Consider the following 19,835-nt stretch of genomic DNA (forward strand, 5'->3'; position numbering starts at 1 on the left):
CGGTGGGTGTGTGGGGAGGATCCCTTCCCCCAAGCGACACAGCTGGGGCTGGGGTGAGGGAAGTGGAGCAGGTTGCTCTCAGCCCCCTGCTAATACCCCAGGCCACTCTGGGACTGCGGGCCCCCCAAAGTTGCCCCCCCACAGCTCCTGCCTCCTAGACGCTACAGGGCTGGGGGCGCCCCAGACGGCCCCGAGACCCTCAGCCCCAGCTTGGCCCAGCACCCTTAACATGCTGCTCAGAGCAGTGTGTCAGAGCTTTACCGCATTGTATGTAAACCCGTGTTATATCAGGTTGCATTATATCAGGGTAGAGGTGTAGTTGATTGAAAAATGGAAAAAATAATATCTGGTTTTTACAAAAAAAGTTTTCCAGCTAGCTCTGAAGATAGTGAAAAGGTCATAAAATCCTTGGTACAACACGGACGACAGTTTAAACTACCAGTCAGTGATATAAAAAACGTACTATGCTGCTCTGCTAGTCAATCTTTGAGGAGTGGAGAGAGGCTTCCTTATGTTAATTAAAGTGTGCAGATTAGTGAGATTCTACCATACAGCTGGGCATATCACACTAGTCTGAGCACAGTGAGCATGGCCTCTGGAAAAAGACAAGTATTTCCAAAGGCAGGCCTGTTTCAAGTTTAGGTCTAAATGCAGACGCACTGCCATTTTTCGTGTCTTTCTGGTACAAGAACTAGAAATTCAGTCTTCTAGCATGCTATGACTGCACTTTAATGTTCAGTGCCATTTCACAGAGAAGTGATATCAGACAGAAAGACTGAAGGAAAACAGATAGTGGATACAAACTGCTGACTTCTGGGAACAGAAATATCTGGTTTTGTTGATGCACAAGGCAGAAGAGTAAAGACATGAGTTGTCACGGAGTGTGGGGGAGACAAGGCCCTGCACCCCCCGCTTCCTATGATTCACCATGACTCTCAGCCAGCCAGTAAAACAGAAAGTTTATTTAAACAGGAACACAGACCAAGACAGGTCTTGCAGGTACAGACAACAGGACCCCCTCAATTAGGTCCATCGGGGGGAGAGGCAGAGAAAGGGAGGCCAGAGCCCCGTTGGGAGGCCAGAGCCTCATCTGGGCTCCCCTGCATTTTCCCAGCCAGATACAAACTGAACCTCCCTCCAGACATCTCACTCAGTCTACCCTCGGCTCCTCCCCCACCCTTTGTCCAGTTTCCCGGGCAGAGGTGTCACCTGGCCTCCAACCCCCTTCCTGGGTTCTCAGGTTACGTGTTCAGGTATCCTCTCTTAAGGAAAGACTCCCATCCCCAATGCAGACAGTCCCAGCAAAACTCCCCTGCAACCTTCCCAGGTCAATACTCCCCACCCAGTATTCAAACAACACATTAAGAACATTTCCACTTCATCACATCTTTCCCCCCTTAGAGACCAAACTGAGCAGGGTCACTTCAGCCAGTGACCTGGGGAAGTTCGAACCCACCAACATTTCCATGGATGCCCCAGCCTCCCTCCCATTCCTTGGTGAGAATTACACCAGGCCCTTCCAGTTTCACAGCCCCCTTTAGGTCGAGTGTGCTCGATTTCATTCATAGTCCGCATGTGGGAAGGCTTATGTGGCCCATGTCCTTTTGTCACTCCAATAACCCTGGGGTTCAACCTGGGATTGGGTCTTCTCCCAGCGTTCCAGTCTGGAGGGTTGTGATTTGGGCTCTCTTGGTTAAGAGTCCCCCTTTTGACCTTGGCCACCCTCTGGAAAGGCTCCTCTATGATGGGCAAGGGTCCTAAAGCCATTTTCCCCTTGTCCCAGGCCTTCCTCACCCTCTGACAAGGGTGATAGGATCAGCAATACTGTGGGACAGTAATAAAGACCCCAGGCCAGTAAAAGTTCTGTAGCAGCCTCTGCTGGGTATGCCAGATTCCCTGGTGCCCTGAGAGGGGGATGTCATGGGCCAGGTACAGCAGCTGGTGGCGATATTTCCAGGGGGGAACACCAGCTGCCTCCTGATCCCCCATGACTCCATTTCCCCTGGGGAAGCCTATTCTCGCTACAGGAATCCCTTCTCCCACATGAACCTTTTCCAGCCACCTCTCCCCATGGTCTGTACTGCACCGAGGTTGGCCAGATCCCTTATCTTCCGCGAGGAGGGATCTTTTTGCAACTCAGCCTGGAGCTCAGCAGCTGGGACAGGGGTGGGGACCTGCTTTCTCTCACCGGCTGGGTCCGAAGATGCAGCCTCCCTGAGTCATTTCCCTGGGCACTCCCTCCCCACTGGGTTAGAGCCGTGCACCTCGGTCAAGGTATCCTCCCTGGGGTCAGGGTGCAGTGCCCCTCACCGGCTCTGGCTACAGGTCACGACCAGGGCACCCTGGGGGTTGCTTGGCCAGTCCTCCAGGTCCCTCCTCGCCATTAACAGCACAGTGGGCAAATGGGGGTGCACCTCCACTTCCTTGGGGCCCTCCTTGGCCCCCCATTTCAGGTGTACCCTCACCACGGGCACCTAGAATTGGGTCCCGCCCACCCCTGTCAGGGTCAGATAGTTGTTGGGCATCACCCGATCTGGAGCTACCACCTCGGGCCGGGCCAGCGTCACCTCAGCGCCCATTTCCCAGTATCCATTGGACCTTCCTCCCATCCACCTCCAGGGGAAACAAGGCAATCGCTATGCAGGGAGCACCCCACGCCCACGCTGTAAATGGAAACCTTGCGTTTGGGGCATCCAGCCCTCCAGAGGAACTGGCCCGGGGCCCTCCTTTCTCCTGAGCAGTTGATAAGCTGCCAGCCCCCCTTGCTTGGGAAGCCTGCCCCTCATCCGTCTGGGTCTCTACCCAGTTAACCCTGTGTGGGTTTGGTCTGCTCAGTCTATCCCTGACCTTGGGGCACTGGGTCCGTATGTGGCGCCTCTGGCCACAGTAATAGCAGCCCATGTCCTGTTGGTCCCCTCGAGCTGATTGGTTGGCCCTGATGCTGGATGTTCCCCTTGGGAGGGAGTCTCCATGTTTCCCCTGTGGGATGTCCCAGGGTCACTCTCTCTCTGCACTGTAGCAGGCCTGTTCTTTTGGGACTCCTCCCTGCTATCCCCTGCCCGACTGTTCACAAACTCATCAGCCAGGTGCCCAGCATGCTGCAGGTTCTCTGGCTTTTTTCCCCACCAACCACAGCCTCAGGTCAGATGGGCATTGTTCAGACAGTTGCTCCAGAACGATTAGGTCAAGCAGGTCCTCCTTAGTTTGGGCACCAGCTGTCCACTTGCGGACATATCCCTGCATCTGGTTGACCAGTTGTAGGTATGTGACAGGAGTTTTACGCTGACTCTGGAACCTTTTCTAGTACATCTCAGGAATCAGCCCAAACTTGCGGAGCAGGGCCTTTTTGAACAGTTCGTAGTTCCCTGCCTCCGCCCCTTTCATTTGGCTGTACATCTCCATGGCTGTGGAGTCCAGTAAAGGGGTGAGAAACTGGAGCCTGTCTGCAGGGTCAACCCTGTGCATCTTGTAGGCATTCTCAAAGGCTGTTAGGAAGCTATCCATGTCCTCCCCCTCCTTCCGCTGGGCCAGGAAGCACTTATCAAAGCTCCTTGAAGTCTTGGGTCCCCCCGCACCGCAGTCGGGGGCCCCCTGCTCCTCAGCCTGGCCTGCTCCAGCTCATGCTGCCTCTGTTTTTCCCTGTTCTTCCCACTCCTGCTTCAGTTCCTGCTGCCTCAACTCGAGCTCTTTCAATCTCATCTGCCTCTCATATTCCAGCTGCCTCAGCTCCAGGGATGGGGAGCACCACCGAGATGATCCCCTGCTGGCCACTGGGGTCAGGGTGCCCACGGTATTTGCTGGGCTTCCCTCAACCCCTCCCCTAGGCATAGGTAGGAAGGGTCTTGGGATGTCCTTGGCAGCAGTCTGACCCCTCCCAGACAGGTCAGACCCCAGGGCCCATGCTGTGTCCGCTGGGCTGCTTCCCTCAGGGACAGGGATCAGTTCATCCAAGCGATCCTTCTCCTCCAACTGGGCAATCAGCTGTTCTTTGGTGGACCTCCCAATGCGCAGCCCCCTCTGCCTGCACAGCTCCACCAGGTTGCGCTTAAGGCGTTTAGCATACATCTTCCTGCTGGCCACTTACAAGTCTGTGCTCTCAGCTTTCCATGGTTTCCAGGAAGAACCCCTAGTGTGCCAGCCCTTCTTGAGGTCACCACCTCTTTGCCAGGGTCGAGCTGCAGATTCCTCCACCCTGGGACTGCTCGCTGCAGTCCCCAGGGGAACCCTGTTACTGCAAAAGTCCTTCTCTCTGGTCACAATCCCAGGTGTTAATTGCCCCCTGAAACCGTCTCTCTCTGACTCTTCAGCACACCTGGTCCCCATCAATCCCCCTTCGTTTTACTGTGCCCCAGTCACTGCAGGAAGCGCCATCCATGGGGTGCAATAGATTCCACCGCTACCACGAGTTGTCACGGAGTGTGGGGGAGACAAGGCCCTGCACCCCCAGCTTCCTATGATTCACCATGACTCTCAGCCAGCCAGTAAAACAGAAGGTTTATTTAGACAACAGGAACACAGACCAAGACAGGTCTTGCAGGTACAGACAACAGGACCCCCTCAATTAGGTCCACCTTGATGGGGGGCAGGGAGGCCAGAGCCCCATCTGGGTTCCCCTGCATTTTCCCAGCCAGATACAAACTGAACCTCCCTCCAGACATCTCACTCAGTCTACCCTCGGCTCCTCCCCCACCCTTTGTCCAGTTTCCCGGGGCAGAGGTGTCACCTGGCCTCCAACCCCTTCCTGGGTTCTCAGGTTACCTGCTCAGGTACCCTCCCTCAAGGAAAGAATCCCATCTCCAATGCAGACAGTCCCAGCAAAACTCCTCTGCAACCTTTCCAGGTCAATACTCCCCACCCGTATTGAAAGGACACATTAAGAACATTCCTACTTCATCACACTTGACTGTCACAGTTATATGGGCTCTGCAATGCTGACAGAAATAGAGTTGTGTGTGACCTAAGAGGATATTATTTGGACATGGGGAAACAGATTTGAGTTGTGAAAACCTTCAATTTTATAATCATTTTTCTGATTGATTGTCATTTAATGAATTTTTTCATGATAATGTATTAAGATTTTACTATACTTGCCTCTGTTTGTCCCAGAGTTCCAGTTGCCATAACCTAGAAAAAGACCAAAAGGTGGTCAAAACCCAAATGATATGGTAATGCCAGCTGTTCTAGCTAAAGCATAAGGAGAATCAATTCTATCTAAGATCTGACCATCAAATGCACTCAAATAAGCCTCACTATATCACCGTGGATACCCCTAAAAAGAGATCAGAGCTTGATAAACCTATATTACTCTGGAGGAATTCTGCACCACTGAGCATATAGAATTCATGTCCTCTGCAGAGAAGGATGGGGAAGCAAAAAGGAAGTCGCAGCAGTAGAGGCGTGTGGTATTTGGTGCCTGGAGCAGCCAGAAGAGAGGTAAGTCACCGGTGGAGGGGGGAGGAGGGAGAGAGGCCCTCCCATTAACATAGTAGGTATTGCCCCCTCAACAAGAAGCATGGCATAGAGGGCTGTGTGGGGTCACATGCCACTACCTATTTCTGCAAGATGATGGGGAGTGCCCCTCCTGCTAGCTGACTCCACCTCCTGGGTCCTGGTGCCAGTCAAACCCCTCTTCTATGTGTGCTGGGAGCCATACTGTTTTCCATACAATGGTGAGTGCCACTGGTGGATCATGGCAAGGATGGTGGCGGGGGAGGGGGAGGAGAGGCAGTGAGGAAGAAAGGGGGACAGGACTGGATAGGAGGAATGGGATGTAGGAGTGAGGGGAGGGAGACAGATGCAGGGGACAGTGGGGAGAGGAAGAGGCAGTGAAGAAAGGGATAGGATAGGGAAGAGAAGCGGATGGGGCTCCCCTATTAGGCAGGCCCATCAAACCCTCACCCCAACAAACCCCACACCTGGACCCCAGTATGAGGCCTGTTGTGGGTACTGTAAAGACACTGGTCTCATCACACCTCTTACCACACGCTTTTGCACACAAGTAATTGCATCATCATACCCTTCCTGCTCTGTCTGTGTTAGTAGCTGGCAATTTCTGGCACCCAATTCCCAAAGTCAACCCACAATTAGCAAAATCAACCAATTCCTTGTGTCACGTCACATTTATCTAGCTTCAAAGTCTGCACACATTCTTCTAAGGATGAGCTATTTAGTTTTTTGTTTTTTTAAATATTTCATTCTGGGCATTTATTTTCCAAGAGACACTCAAGGTCCTCAAGGAATCAATTCTGAAGCACTTAGAGGAGAGGAAAGTGATCAGGAACAGTCAGCATGGATTCACCAGGGGCAAGTCATGTTTGATTAACCTAATTGCCTTCTATGAGGAGATAACTGGCTCTGTGGATGAGGGGAAAGCTATTCCTTGACTTTAGCAAAGCTTTTGATACGGTCTCCCACAGTGTTCTTGCCGGCAAGTTAAAGAATATGGGCTGGCTCACTGGGGGTTCCAAAGAGGCTGGATCTAGACTGTTCTCAGTGGTACCAGATGACAGAACAAGGAGTAATGGTCTCAAGTTGCAGTGGGGGAGGTTTAGCTTGGATATTAGGAAAAACTTTTTCACTCAGAGAGTGGTGAAGCACTGGAATGGGTTACCTATGGAGGAGGTGGAATCTCCTTCCTTAGAGGTTTTAAAAGGTCAGGCTTGACAAAGCCCTGGCTGGGATGATTTAGTTGGGAATTAGCCCTGCTTTGAGCAGGGGGTTGGACTAGATGACCTCCTTAGGTCCCTTCCAACCCTGATATTCTATGATTACATGCCCCCCAAAGCCCATGCAATGGTGTGAGGTAGAAAGGAGAAAAGATATCACAATCACCTTCTCCACCCTTATTATACCCCATTCCTTCAAGCAATGGTGACTGTATGCGAGGAAGCAGTGTAAATTTCTTCCACAATTGCCAAGACGATGCAGTGACAGTAAGGTAAGGGTACAATCAATTCCACCTTTACCCTCACCGTCTCCAAAACTCACAACTGATGGAGAATACTATCAGCGCTCGGTCTCCCACTCCCTCATTATTTATTACACACATACTCATACCAATGCAATACTGCATACAGGGAAAAGCATGTCAGCTCCTCCTCTCGTTGTTATACCCACTCACCAGAGGCCCACTCAATGTTATGTATGGCAGAATAGTACTGCCAACGCCTCCTCTGGGTTATTATATCCCACCAGAGCCTGTGCAATGGTGTGGGTGTGTCTCTGTCCTCCACCCCTTGTATATCTTCCCATATGTCCAAAATCCATGTAATATAAGATGGGTGATGGTATATGTGAGGGGTGTCAGTGGCTGATCCCCCATGCCCCTGGCAGGCCCCAGGCAATTCTGTTATGTGGTGTGTGTGGACTGGCGAGTGCCAGCTCTGCCCACACAGTACTTCACAATGCAGCTGAGGTATGTATGGGGTGTGTGTCAGTGCCAGACACCCACCCCCCAAGCTCCATAACACACTGTGTGGTGAGTAACAGGCCCCCTGTAATGCTGTGCAGTAGGGGTATGGGGTCAGTGCCCCACCAGGCCCCACGCTGTACGGTAGGGGAACGGGTTCTGCACCAGCACCCCACCAGACTCCATACCTGTCCCCCTGCAGGCCCATACTATGCCATGCACCAGAGGCTCACAGCCAGCGCTGTGCCATGCAGCAGGGGGTCAGGGCCCCCCCCCCTTAGGGCCCGTGCCAACCCCCGGACCGTGCCATGCAGTACAGTGGGGGGGGGGCGCAGTGGCACCAAAGGCCACGGCATGGCATGCAGCAGGGGATCGGGATCAGGGCCAGCCCCACCCCCGGTGCCCAGGCCATGTTTGCGGTAGTGTCTCAGGATCAGTGCCGGCTCCAATCCCCTCAGGCCCTGTGCCAGGCGGCAGGGGTCGGGGTCAGTGGCGGCGGCGGCGGCAGACCCCCTGCAGGGCTATGGGTCGGGGTCAGAACCCGCCCGACGACCCCCACGAGCCCGATGCTCACGAGGCGGGAGGAAAGTGACGGTCAGGCCCCTTCCACCGTCACCCCGGCCCCACGGAGGGGGCAGCGCGCAGTAAGGAGCGAGCGACTGGGCCAACCCTCCGCCGGGCGCGGGGGAGAGAGCTCGGAGTAGGCCCCGAGGCCGCCGTGAGGGACAGGAGAGGAGGGGGAGGGGCAGCGCCGACCCCCCCTCACAAACGGGGGCCGCCGCCATCTTGCACCCAGCCGACCCGCTCCCCGAGGGCCCGGCCCCCGCAGCCTCACCTGAGTAGCTCATGACAGCAGCTCCACGTCCCGCTCACCTCACACACCCACCACCAGCCCGCGGCTGCCTCCTGCGACAGACGGTAACGGCCGCTGCCCAGCCCCGCCTCCCGACCGCATTGGACGCGCTGCTCCGCCCTCCCGCAAGTCATTGGTGGCCGGGGCTGCCACGCCCGCCCTATTCTCCTCCCACTGGGGAAATTTCCCGCCGGGCTCTGTTGCCGTTAGAAGAACAAAGCCATCAATCAAAATCACTCTCACTTTCCATAGGCTAGAGAGATGTAAATCAAGCGCCGCTTCAACGGCGAAAGGTGGACATGAACGTCAATCGAAAAGATTTTAACAGCTCATTGGTCAAGATATTTGTCAGTCATTAGACGCCAAAGCCGTGCAGGGAAGCCTGTCTAGACTGCAGGCAGAAGAGGAGGAAGGCGTGGATTGCACCCAGCACGTGGAACGCCCTAGAAACCAGATGAGCCCTGAAGAAAAAGGTTTTAGACACAAAATCCCAGAAGCTAAAGGACAAATGCCTTGAGGAGCATAGAGGGGCAGCCGTGTTAGTCTGTAGCCACAAAAGCAACAAGGAGTCTGGTGGCACCTTAAAGAGTAACAGATTTATTTGAGCATGAGTTTTTGTGGGTAAAAAAACCTCACTCTTTCAGGTGCATGGAGTGAAAATTACAGATGCCGGCATTATATTGTGGATTGTGGAACAAGCCAGGACATCTGGAACAAAATCGATGAAGCCAGGAACACCTTCAGGAGCTTAAATACAGTCTGGAAACCATCAACATACAACACCAACGCCAACCTCAAGATTTATCAGAGCTGCGTACTTTCAGCACTACTTTATAGTGCAGAATGCTGTGAAATGAGAAAGTATGACATGTCCAAACTGCCGTCATTCCATACAACCTGCCTCAGAAAAATCTTCTCAAAATCTCATCTTTTGGCCCAGAATAATATCAAACCAAGATCTAGTGACACAGTGCAGCCAAGAGGATCTGAGCACCATAATTGCCAGGAGGCGTTGGAGATGGATTGGTCACGTGCTTCGGACGGAAACTGATTCCATCACCAGAGTAGCAATAAATGGACACCTGAATGCAAGCGAAAATGAGGCCACCTGAAAACGACATGGCAAAGAGCTGTGGAAGCCAACCTGAAAAACCTGGGGCACAGCTGGGGAATCATTGAAAGACTTGCCAGAAGCAGACAGGAGTGGAGGAGCTTTGTCACTGTCCTAAATGCCAGAGGCATAATAGTAACATGATGACGATGATGAAACGCCAAAGCAAGGAGGGCGGATTGGCTAAGATAACTGTTGATCAGGAGGCAGGGTCACAGGCTGTATCCTGCTCTCTGGTTGGTCAGAAGGAGGCAGGCTAGGCTGGCCTTAGCTATACACAGACCCACTCCACCTTAGGTACGATGGCAGCTTGGTGGGGCCGTGATGGTGTGGGCCTGTCTCACAGTGGGGACCCAACCTAGGCTGGCTAGGCTGCGGTGCCTCCGCAGGGACATGGGACAGTGCAGCTGTCAGAGCCTCCCTGCCAGGCTGCCCAAGGCCCAAGCAGGGCTCCAAACGCAAGGCTGCAGTCCAGGCTCTGCCCCCAGGGGCTAACCCCGCCAGGCTGCCTGAGGCCCAAGCTGGGCTTCTGAGCTGTTGAGCATCCGGCTGTGCCCAGGCTGCCCCCAAGGGTGGCGGCGCCTGGCCCCTTAGAGCAAGACACAGCGGATTTAGCGTAACGTGCACCTGCTGCACACTGAGGTATCTGCCCTGGAGGAGAGGCGGGATCCCCAGCGCAGCAGCCGCACCCGCATGAACAGGTACTAGGGCTGTGCTGGGGAGAGCACCACAGCAGGCTGCGGGAGGCTCGGTGCCGCTCACTGCGCTCCCCATGTGGCTGTGTCAGGAGCAGGCCTGTCCCGCATTCCCACACAGAGAGCCCCCCATAACTGGGCCTGGCCTCGCGTTCCCCTGCTGAGCCAGCCATGGACCACCTGGTGCCACCGAGCCACCCATGGGCTTCCCGGTCTCACCTTCTCTGCTAAGTCATCGCGGGGCCCTGCAGTCCTGTCTCAACCCCACTGTCCACCATTGATGGATGGTGTGGACCCAGTCCCAGTCCCCATCATCACCAATTGAGCTAGCTGTTGCCTGAACATACCCTGGCTGTGGCCCCTATCTTCCCCCACTTAGCCATCAATGAGCCTTGCAGAGGGGCCCAGCCACCTGTTCCCCCGCCAAGCCAGAGATGGATCCTACAGACCAGGCCCTGGCTCCACTTTCCTCAACAAAGCCATCAATGGGCCCCACATACCCAGACTCAGTCCCGCCTTCCCCCACCAAACCATTGATGAGCCCCACATACCAAGGCCCAGTCCTGCTTTTCCCCACCAAGCCATCAATGGGCCCTGCCAACCTGGACCTGGCCTGGCTTTCCCCTGCCGAACCATCCATGTGCCATGCAGACCCAGACGTGGCCCTGCTTTCCCCTGCCAAGTGATCAGTGGGCCCCAGATACTCACACCCAGTCCTGCTTTCCCCCACCAAGCCATCACTGGGCCCCACATACCCAAATCCAGACCTACTTTCCCCCACCAAGCCGTTGATAGGCCCTGCTGGCCCAGACCTGGCTCCACTTTCCCCTGCCAAGCCAGCTGTGGGCCCTACATACATGGGCCCAGTCCCATGTTCCTCCTTCGAGCCATCTATGGACCCTCATCTCCCCTTATTCTAGGTCTGAAACTGCCTGCATCTCCTTAGCCTGGGCCATGGCCTCCCCTGCAGACAATGCCCACCTCCCAATTCTGAGGTGGGCCATGCTCCCTCCCACGCACAGGGTAGAGATTCATCTGGAGACCAAACCAAGGGTGGCTCCTTGTTCAGAGGGGTAACCTAAAGGGAGAGGCAGGCCGAGAGCTGGGGAATGAAAGTGACAAAAAACAGGACTTTCAATGTCTTGGGAAGACTTACAGATTTCCCAGGACAGCTATTTCAAAAAATGGACAATCCTGGACAGGTGGCAACTCTTGCTCTGATTGAGCATGGTAAAAACAGCAGTGTAGCTGTGGCAGGACAGGTTAGCTGTCCCGCATACATACCCAAGGTTTCAGATGGGATTGTACTTGAGGTGACTAACCAGACCCGTGCCTATGCAGCTGCAGCTACGCTTCTTGGCACACACCTTCCTCCGCTGCCTCTGAGGGATCTGACTGGCAGCTCTACTATCTCCATCTGAAGGGTCTCCTGCGTGACCTCTGTGAGCTGCCAGTCTTTTACGAAGACTTCCTTGTGGAGCCACTGCTGCACAACCCCCATCTCACTGTGCATGTGGTGGAGTCCCCCTCAGTGCACTGGAGGTTGGTCCTGACCGGTATCACCAGGATTGGAGATCCAGGAGACTACAACCGGAGGGACTGGGTGGACCTCCAGGCACTCAGCTGGCACATGGGGCTCTCCACCTCTCGCATGCCTCAGTGTATACTCCAGGAGGTGAGGGCAGTCTTACTACATGCCTTTCATGCTTTCCCCAATTGGGCCCTGCAGGAGGGTGTTCTCTGTCTACCCCTCAGCTCTGGCCCTCTGGACCTCACCATCAGGCCCCTGTCCCCACAAGCCTTCCTGGCTGCATCACCTGAGCAGGCTGCATGACCTGTGAACTGCAACCAGGAAACAGCTGCTCCACACCCATCACTTCCTCACCCTTGTGTCTCACCCCCACACCCAGGACCTCCTACCACCCATGGAGGGTAAGGAACGCCGGGGGGCCGGTCTATATTCCGCCCTCGTCCTGCTGCCCGCCTGACATTGTAGTTGGTAGCTCGTTCACAGAGCCCTGAGCACAGGCATGGTTCACCACCTCCCCTGACACCTGCTCCTCCTGCATTGAGGGGGAGATCCTGGCGAACATCTACCTTGAGTGTGCCAGGCTGTAGCCCCTTTTCTAGCGCCTCCAGAACCTCCTTCTCACATTCTAGCCACACTTTCCCCCTCATCTTCTGATATATGCATACCCCACCTGTGGCCCACGATGTCATGAGACTTCCTCACATCAGCCTCCTCCTGGTGTTGGCCACGGTGACCATCCACCATACCAAGAGGAGGAAGCTAGATGTGGAGGTGCTGTGCGACTGTGGCACTATGTGACGTTGCACTCCGTATGTTTATGGAAATATGCTTATGAGTGTAAATATAATGTAACTGGAATATGCTTTATGCAAAAGGTCTCATAAGGTATCATTACAAAGCTTATAATCTAGTGAATCCTTTTTGTATGTATGTATCATTCTTGTATCTAAAGCTAGAAATATGAAGTATTACTCTAAAGTCCTATTGTAACTATGCAAAGTGTGGGCCATTAATGGTGGTTTAGAATTTTGATGGCTCCCATTGACTAGGACAATTAGTTATAAATGGCTCTGTTTACTTGCAAACCTTCTTGTGTACATATGGGCCAGCTTTGGGGACATGGCCCAGACCCTGGATCTGAATTGCAGCAGGCTTGCATGTCTGGCTCAACAAAGCAGGGTTCTGGAGTCCCAAGCTGACAGGGAAAACAGGCTCAGAGGTAATTTCAGCACATCAGGTGACAGTCCCAAGGGGGTATCTGTGACTGAACCCGGCACATACTCTATCCTTTTTTTGCCTTAGTTTTCACAGACAAGGTCAGCTCCCAGACTCCTGGACTGTGCAGGACAGTTTGGGGAGAGGTGAGCAGCCTTCAGTGGTGAAAGAGCAGGTTAAGGACTATTTAGAAAAGCTGGATATGCACAAGTCCATGGGGCCGGATGCAATGCATCTAAAAGTGCTGAGAGAGTTGGCTGGTGTGATTGCAGAACCATTGGCCATTATCTTTGAAAACTCGTGGCAATCGAGGGAGGTCCCGGGCCACTGGAAAAAGGCAGATATAGTAACCATTTTTTAAAAAGGGAAGAAGGAGAATCCGGGGACATACAGATTGGTCAGCCTGCACCTTTGTCCCCAGAAAAATCATGGAGCAGGTCCTTAAGGAATCCATTTTCAAGCACTTCGAGGAGAGGTAAGTGATCATGAACAGTCAGCATGGATTCACCAAGGGCAAGTCATGCCTGACCAACCTGATTGCCTTCTGTGGTGAGATAGCTGGCTCTGTAGATATGGGGAGAACAGTGGATGTGCTATAACTTGACTTTAGCAAAGCTTTTGATACGGTCTCTCACAGTCAGGGGCAGCTCTATGTATTTTGCTGCCCCAAGCACGGCAGTCAGGCGGCTTTTGGCAGCATACCTGTGGGAGATCCGCTGGTAATACGGATTCAGCGGCATGGCTGCGGGAAATCCGCCATTCCCGCACCTTCAGCGTACCCACCACCGAAGCCGCAGGACCGGCGGACTTCCCACAGGCATGCCGCTGAAGGCAGCCTGACTGCCGCCCTTACAGCAACCGGCAGGCCACCCCCGTAGCTTGCCACCCCAGGCACATGTTTGGTGCACTGGAGCCACCCCGGCCCACAGTATTTTTGCCAGCAAGTTAAAGAAGTATGGATTGGATGAATGGACTCAGGGCTGGATTAGCTTTTGTGGGCCCAGCACCAAACATATTTGTGGGCCCCCATGGGGGCAATGGAGCATGGTGCAGGGGGTTTAGTTATCACATCCCAATGGCCCCATCCCTCAAGGAGTCCCCGGGGAAGGCATATCCACATTGTATGTGGCTAACGCTGTTGCAAGCATAGCAAAGCACTTTGGGGAGGGTCAAAGGAGTGTGAGTGGGGAAGATTCCTTTGCAGGAGTACAAGAGGCTGGGGGGTGGTGGGGAGAAAGAAATCTATCACACAGTCCCTGGAGTGAGGAGTCAGCAAGGGGCAATGGGGCTTGGCATGGCAGGGGTGGCCCCGCTCAGCCCAGCCCAGTGTGAGGGCACTCCTTACAAACTGGCAGTTGCCAGACGCACAATGTCCTGCCCGGCCCTGTGCTGCTAGCATGCCTCTTCCCCTCAGGGGTGGGCCCATGCCACATCACACAGCCCCCCTGCCCAGCCCTGGAACACACACACACACCGATTCCTTATGGCCAAAGCCCCCCTCCCGGACCCACTATGCCCAGCACCTCCCCAGACCCTGTCACAAATGCATAGATCCCTGCACAACACCACAACTGCCCAGCACCTCACACAGAACCCCCAATCCCTAGTGCCCCAACACCCAGAGATCTTCCTCACCCCCTCACAGCCCAGCAACCCCCCAGGCCCTCCAGAGACCCACTGCCCCATGCCCTGCCTCCTGGCCCCACTCACTCTTCTTGCTGGGAGATGACTGTGTCTGCCAGGCTGAGCCACAATCATCCTGGGGCGAGGAATCACTCCGGCCCCTCAGGAGTGGCACAATCAGCCAGGCCAGGGCCTGCCCACCGAGGCTCCCTCAGGACCCACTTGCCTTGAAGGGCTCAGCCAAGGCCCCCACACTATCCTCCCCCACCACACACACAACTGGACAAGACTGGCCAGGCTTCTGCCTCAGTCCCAGGTGGCTCAGCTCCAGGGAGACGGGTGGGGCCCCACAGGTGGTGGGAAGCAGAGACTGCCCGGAGCAGAGGTGCACTGAGGTCCAGCCAGGAGGCTAAGAGAAGCCAGCAGGTGAGGCCAGGGGATGGAGAGGAGCTTTCGGCCAGCTGGCAGGCAGGAGAGGAGAGAGTGGTGGGCAGGGTGGGGGGGCGGGAGCCTGCAGGCTGATGGGGGTATCAGGATACAGTGCAAGCAGAGCAGTCCGGGGCCCTTTCTGAGCATGGGCCCAGCTCCATGGTGCCACTGGCGCCATTGTAAACCCAGCACTGAATGGACTATAAGGTGGATAGAAAGCTGGCTGTATTGTTGGCTTAATGGGTAGTGATCAACGGCTCAATGTCTAGCTGGCAGCCGGTATCAAGCGGGTGGGCTCTGGGGCTGGTTTTGTTTAACATCTTCATTAATGATCTGGATGATGGGATGGATTGCACACACAGTAATTTCATGGATGACACTAATCTAGGGGGAAAGGTAGATACACAGGAGGGTAGGGATAGGGTCCAGAGTGACCTACTCAAATTGGAGGATTGGGCCAAAAGAAATCTGATGAGGTTCAACAAGGACAAGCGCAGAGTCCTGCACTTTGGATGGAAGAATCCCATGCACTGCTACAGGCTGGGGATAGACTGGCTAAGTGGCAGTTCTGCAGAAAAGGACTTGGGGATTATAGTGGATGAGAAGCTGGATATGAGTCAACAGTGTGCTCTTGTTGCCAAGAAGGCTAATGGCATATTGGGCTGCATTAGTATGAGCATTGCCAGCAGATCGAGGGAAGTGATTATTTCCCTCTGTTTGGCACTGGTGAGGCCACATCAGGAGTATTGCGTCCAGTATTGGTTCGCCCACTACAGAAGGGATGTGAACAAATTGGAGAGAGTCCAGTGGAGGGCAACAAAAACGATTAGGAAACTGGGGCACGTGACTTATGAGGAGAGACTGAGGGAACTGGGTTTATTTAGTCTGCACAAAAGAAGGGGAGGGGTTTGATAGCAGCTTTCAACAACCTGAAGGGGAGTTCCAAAGAGGATGGAGCTCAGCTGTTCTCAGTGGTGGCAGATGACAGAACAAGGAGCAATGGTCTCAAATTGCCATGGGGGAAGTCTAGGTTGGATATTAGGAAACACTAGGAGAGTGGTGAAGCACTGGAATGGGTTACCTAGGGAGGTGGTAGAATCGCCATCCTTAGAAGTTTTTAATGTCAGACTTAACAAAGCCCTGGCTGAGATGATTTAGTTGGGGTTGGTCCTGCTTTCAGCAGGGGGTTGGACTGGATGACCTCCTGAGATCTCTTCCAATGCTAATCTTCTATGATTCTAAACTCTACAGTAGGAGCCCTGGTCATGCAAGTGTGCAGGGCCATTAATTGCCTCCTGCTATACAGGACTGTGACTCCCAGCAGTGTGCAGGATACAGTAGATGTATCTGCAGCAGTGGGGTTCCCAAACTGCAGGGGGTGTGATAGACTCATGCATGTCTCTCTTTTGGCACCCGCCCACCTTGCCACAGAGTACATCAACAAAAATTCTGACTTTTCTCTGGTTATGCAAGCATTAGTGGATCACCAGGGACACTTCCCTGGCATCAACATTGGCTGGTCAGGGAAGGTGTATGACACTCACTTCTTTAAGAACACAGGACTGATCAGCAAACTACAAGCAGGGACATTCTTATCCAACTGACAGCTTACCATTGGTGAGATTGAAATGCCAACCGCCATTCTGGGGGACCCATCTTATTCCTTATGCAGAGCCCCCTGGCTACCTGGACAGCACCAAGGAAAGATACAACCACCAGCTAAGCAGGTGCAGAATGTGCATTTGGTAGATTGAAGGGATGTTGGGGATGTTTAGTCACCAGATTAGATCTCAGTGAGAAAAACATCCCAATGGTTATAGCTGCCTGTTATGTCCTGCAAAGGGGGAAAAGCTGCCAACTGGGTGAAGGTGCAGGAGCTGTTTGCTGAGTTTGAGCAGCCAGATACAAATGCCACTACAAGAGCTCAACGCGGAGCTGTGTGGTTGAGGGAGGCTTTGATAGAGCACTGTCAAGTCACAGTAGTCTATTCTGGACTATTCTCCGGCGCTGGAGCTCTGCATTCTGGCAGGACTTGTGTAGTGCTTCCTGTACATTTATAAATATTAGATGTGTTTTACTGAAGCTATGAATTATATGGTGATTGCTTTACATTTATACATATGACTGGGTGTTTTCTTGAACCTGTGAATTCTGTAGTGCTATACATTTACAAGTACTGGGTGCGCTGGGTTTTGCTATACATCAGGGGTAGGCAACCTATGGCACACGTGCCGAAGGCGGCACATGAGCTGATTTTCAGTGGCACTCACACTGCCTGGGTCCTGGCCACTGGTCCAGGGGGCTCTACATTTTAATTTAATTTTAAATGAAGCTTCTTAAACGTTTTAAAGTTAACATAACTTCATGCTGCGCTCTTATAATGGCCCTTGTGTCTGGCTGTTCAAACTCAGCAGACAGCTGCTGTGCCTCTGCCCGCCATCCTGGCAGTGACTTTTCCTGCCTTGCCTCACCAATAATAGGCAGGACACAACAGGCAGCTTGAATCATTGGGATGTTTTTCTAATGGAGATCCAGTCTGCTGAGTAAATGCCACCAGTGTCCAGGGCCGGTGCAAGGAAGTTTCACACCCTAGGCAAAACTTCCACCTTGCACACCCCTCCCAGCTCTGCGGCAGCTCCCCGCCCCCCTCCGCCCTGAGGCGCCCCCCCCCCGCAGCAGTTCCCCCCCTAGGAAGCCATGCAGCACCTCCTCACCCCAGCTCACCTCTGCTCTGCATTCTCCCCGAGCACGCTGTCCCCACTCTAATTCTCCTCCCCTCCTAGGCTTGCGGTGCCAAACAGCTGATTGGCGCTGCGAGCCTGGGAGGTGGAGGAGAAGTGGAGCAACGACCGCACACTTGGGGAGAAACCGCTGTAAAAAAAATTGGGGGCATCGCTTTTTGGTGCCCCCAAATCTTGGCACCCTAGGCAACAGCCTAGTTTGCCTTAATGGTAGCACCGGCCCTGCCAGTGTCCAATCAATCTGCCAAAAGTGCATTCAATTCCCATTCTGCCCCTGCTGAGCTGGTAGTTGTATCTTTTCTTGGTGCTATCAAGATGGCTGGTGCATGGCTTCCTGAGCCAAGGGTAGGCTGGGCCTCAGGATCACTACTGGTATTTCAATATTTCCAATGATAACTCACTGGTTTGGGGGCGGGGGCAGGACGGGGAATGCCCCTGCTTGCAGATTTCTGAACAGCCCTGTGTTCTTAAAGATGTGAGTATCATGCACCCTCCCTGACCAGGTCACACTGATGTTGATGAGGCATCACTGCAGATTGCATAACTATAGAAAACCAGCCCTCTGTGTTGATGTACTCTGTGGTAAGGTGGGTTGGGGCCAAATTAGGGATATATGAGTGATCACCTCCAGTGTAGTTCAGGCACCTCACTGCTGCAAATTCATCCATGTTGCCCTGCACCTTGTCCTGCATAGCAGGAGACAATTAAAGGCCCTCCACACTTGCATCACAGCAGCCCCATGGTGGATTTTCCAAGTTCACAATAATTTCCTGCTGACCAGTAGCAATCCAGCATTCCAAGCTTCCAGAGTGTGATCACTGCTCACTTCTCCACTGCCAGTGCAGTTCATTCTGGTGGGCTGGGGTGAGCTCAGCACATGGTTCTAGGAATGTGGCCTTACGCAGCCAAGAGTTCTTCAGCTGCTGCTCATCATCCCAACCCTGTATTACAATGCGCTCGCACCTGGCAGGGCTCATTTCACAGGTGCAGACGCAGTGTTCCATTGTCTGCAGCTGCTCTACCACCACCAGCCTTGAATGGGTTTCACTATGTCCCTTAGCAATCAGCCTTTGAAGACATCGCCATGGCCCATGTTGCTGCAATTCCTCCTGCAGGTCTATGAATACCACAGGATCGCTCAGCCTGCATTTTCAATGTTCATGAGAACGGTGCAGAGCTGTTCAGGCTACCAGCTTCTGTCAGAGATGAGAGCCTGAAAAGTGCTATGCGGGTTTGTGGGATCTTTTTTTTTAAATGTGCAAAAATTATGGAATCTGGACATCATTATGGGATGGCAAAAGTTGCATGCTGGGAACTTGACCCCTAGATTTCTGTGTAACTCATTTCTACCCCTCAAGACATGAAAATTTCCCAAAAGTCATTGCGCTAGATATGCACACACACAAGCACACCCAGTGAGTATATACATTGCGGCCACAAGCGGCCGAGTAGGCCCGCACACAAGCCATATGAAAGCTTTGGCAGCTGTACACCAACATAAATTGTGTCATCCAACATGTGCAGTGTAGACATAGCCTACCTGGGGCTGTGAAGCTAGCCTGGGTGCACATCAGGCTTTCAGAAATCTGCACAGAATCGCATCATGCCGTCCTCCTGGTGGCCAAGTTAGCAGTTTGTTTAAATGCGTACACACAAGCTCACAGTAGCTGTACTTCTTCCCAGGAGGGTGTTCATGTGTGCACATGTGCGTACACACACAAAATCACAGCAGCTGTCCTTTCTCTCCAGAGGCTGCATCCATTTCTCAGGGTCAATGAGTAGCTCTCCAAGGGATCAGGCTAGGCTGAGCAGAGGATGATGAATCACGCCATAGTCCTACCTCCAAACAATGATATAAACCTGCAAGGCTGCCCCCCATCCAGGGTCACCCAGGGTTTTTGCTGCCCAAAGCAGCAGAAAAAAAAAGAAGAAGCTGCGATCGCGATTGGCGGCACTTCGGCGGCAGCTCCACCGCACTGCTTTCTTCTTTGGCGTCAATTTGGCAGCAGGTCCTTCCCTCTGAGAGGGACCTGCCACCAAATTGCTGCCGAAGAGCCCGACATGCCACCCCTTCCCCTTGGCCGCCCCAAGCACCTGCTTGCTGAGCTGGTGCCTGGAGCCAGCCCTGCTCCCACCACCCCAAAGGGGCGTGTTTTGGGGCTGAGACTGCTCCTCCCTCCATGAGCCAGGCTGGGCCATAGCCACAACCCCAGAAACCTCATGCAGCAC

At 53.6% G+C, this 19,835-nt stretch overlaps 1 protein-coding gene and 1 long non-coding RNA gene across 4 annotated transcripts in view; one reads left to right on the top strand and one right to left on the bottom strand.

Moving 5' to 3' along the window:
• AKAP8L (A-kinase anchoring protein 8 like) overlaps positions 1 to 8,345 on the bottom strand; it is a 77,588-nt gene extending 69,243 nt beyond the window's left edge. For 2 of the 3 annotated variants that reach the window (XM_050925851.1, XM_050925849.1), the window contains exon 1: positions 8,244 to 8,322. In XM_050925851.1, coding sequence (XP_050781808.1) covers positions 8,244 to 8,256 — 13 coding nt within the window. In that variant the 5' untranslated portion in view covers positions 8,257 to 8,322. Of the gene's footprint in view, positions 1 to 5,091; positions 5,125 to 8,243 lie in introns of all 3 variants that reach the window. The other variant, XM_050925848.1, reaches the window with a different exon arrangement.
• LOC127035768 (uncharacterized) overlaps positions 1 to 12,508 on the top strand; it is a 35,674-nt gene extending 23,166 nt beyond the window's left edge. The window contains exon 2 of the long non-coding RNA XR_007769936.1: positions 10,935 to 12,508. This is a non-coding gene — a long non-coding RNA (uncharacterized LOC127035768). The remainder of the gene's footprint in view (positions 1 to 10,934) is intronic.
• Positions 12,509 to 19,835: the final 7,327 nt, after the last annotated feature.

This window comes from Gopherus flavomarginatus, chromosome 16 (assembly GCF_025201925.1).
Source record: "Gopherus flavomarginatus isolate rGopFla2 chromosome 16, rGopFla2.mat.asm, whole genome shotgun sequence".
NCBI lineage: Eukaryota > Metazoa > Chordata > Testudines > Testudinidae > Gopherus > Gopherus flavomarginatus.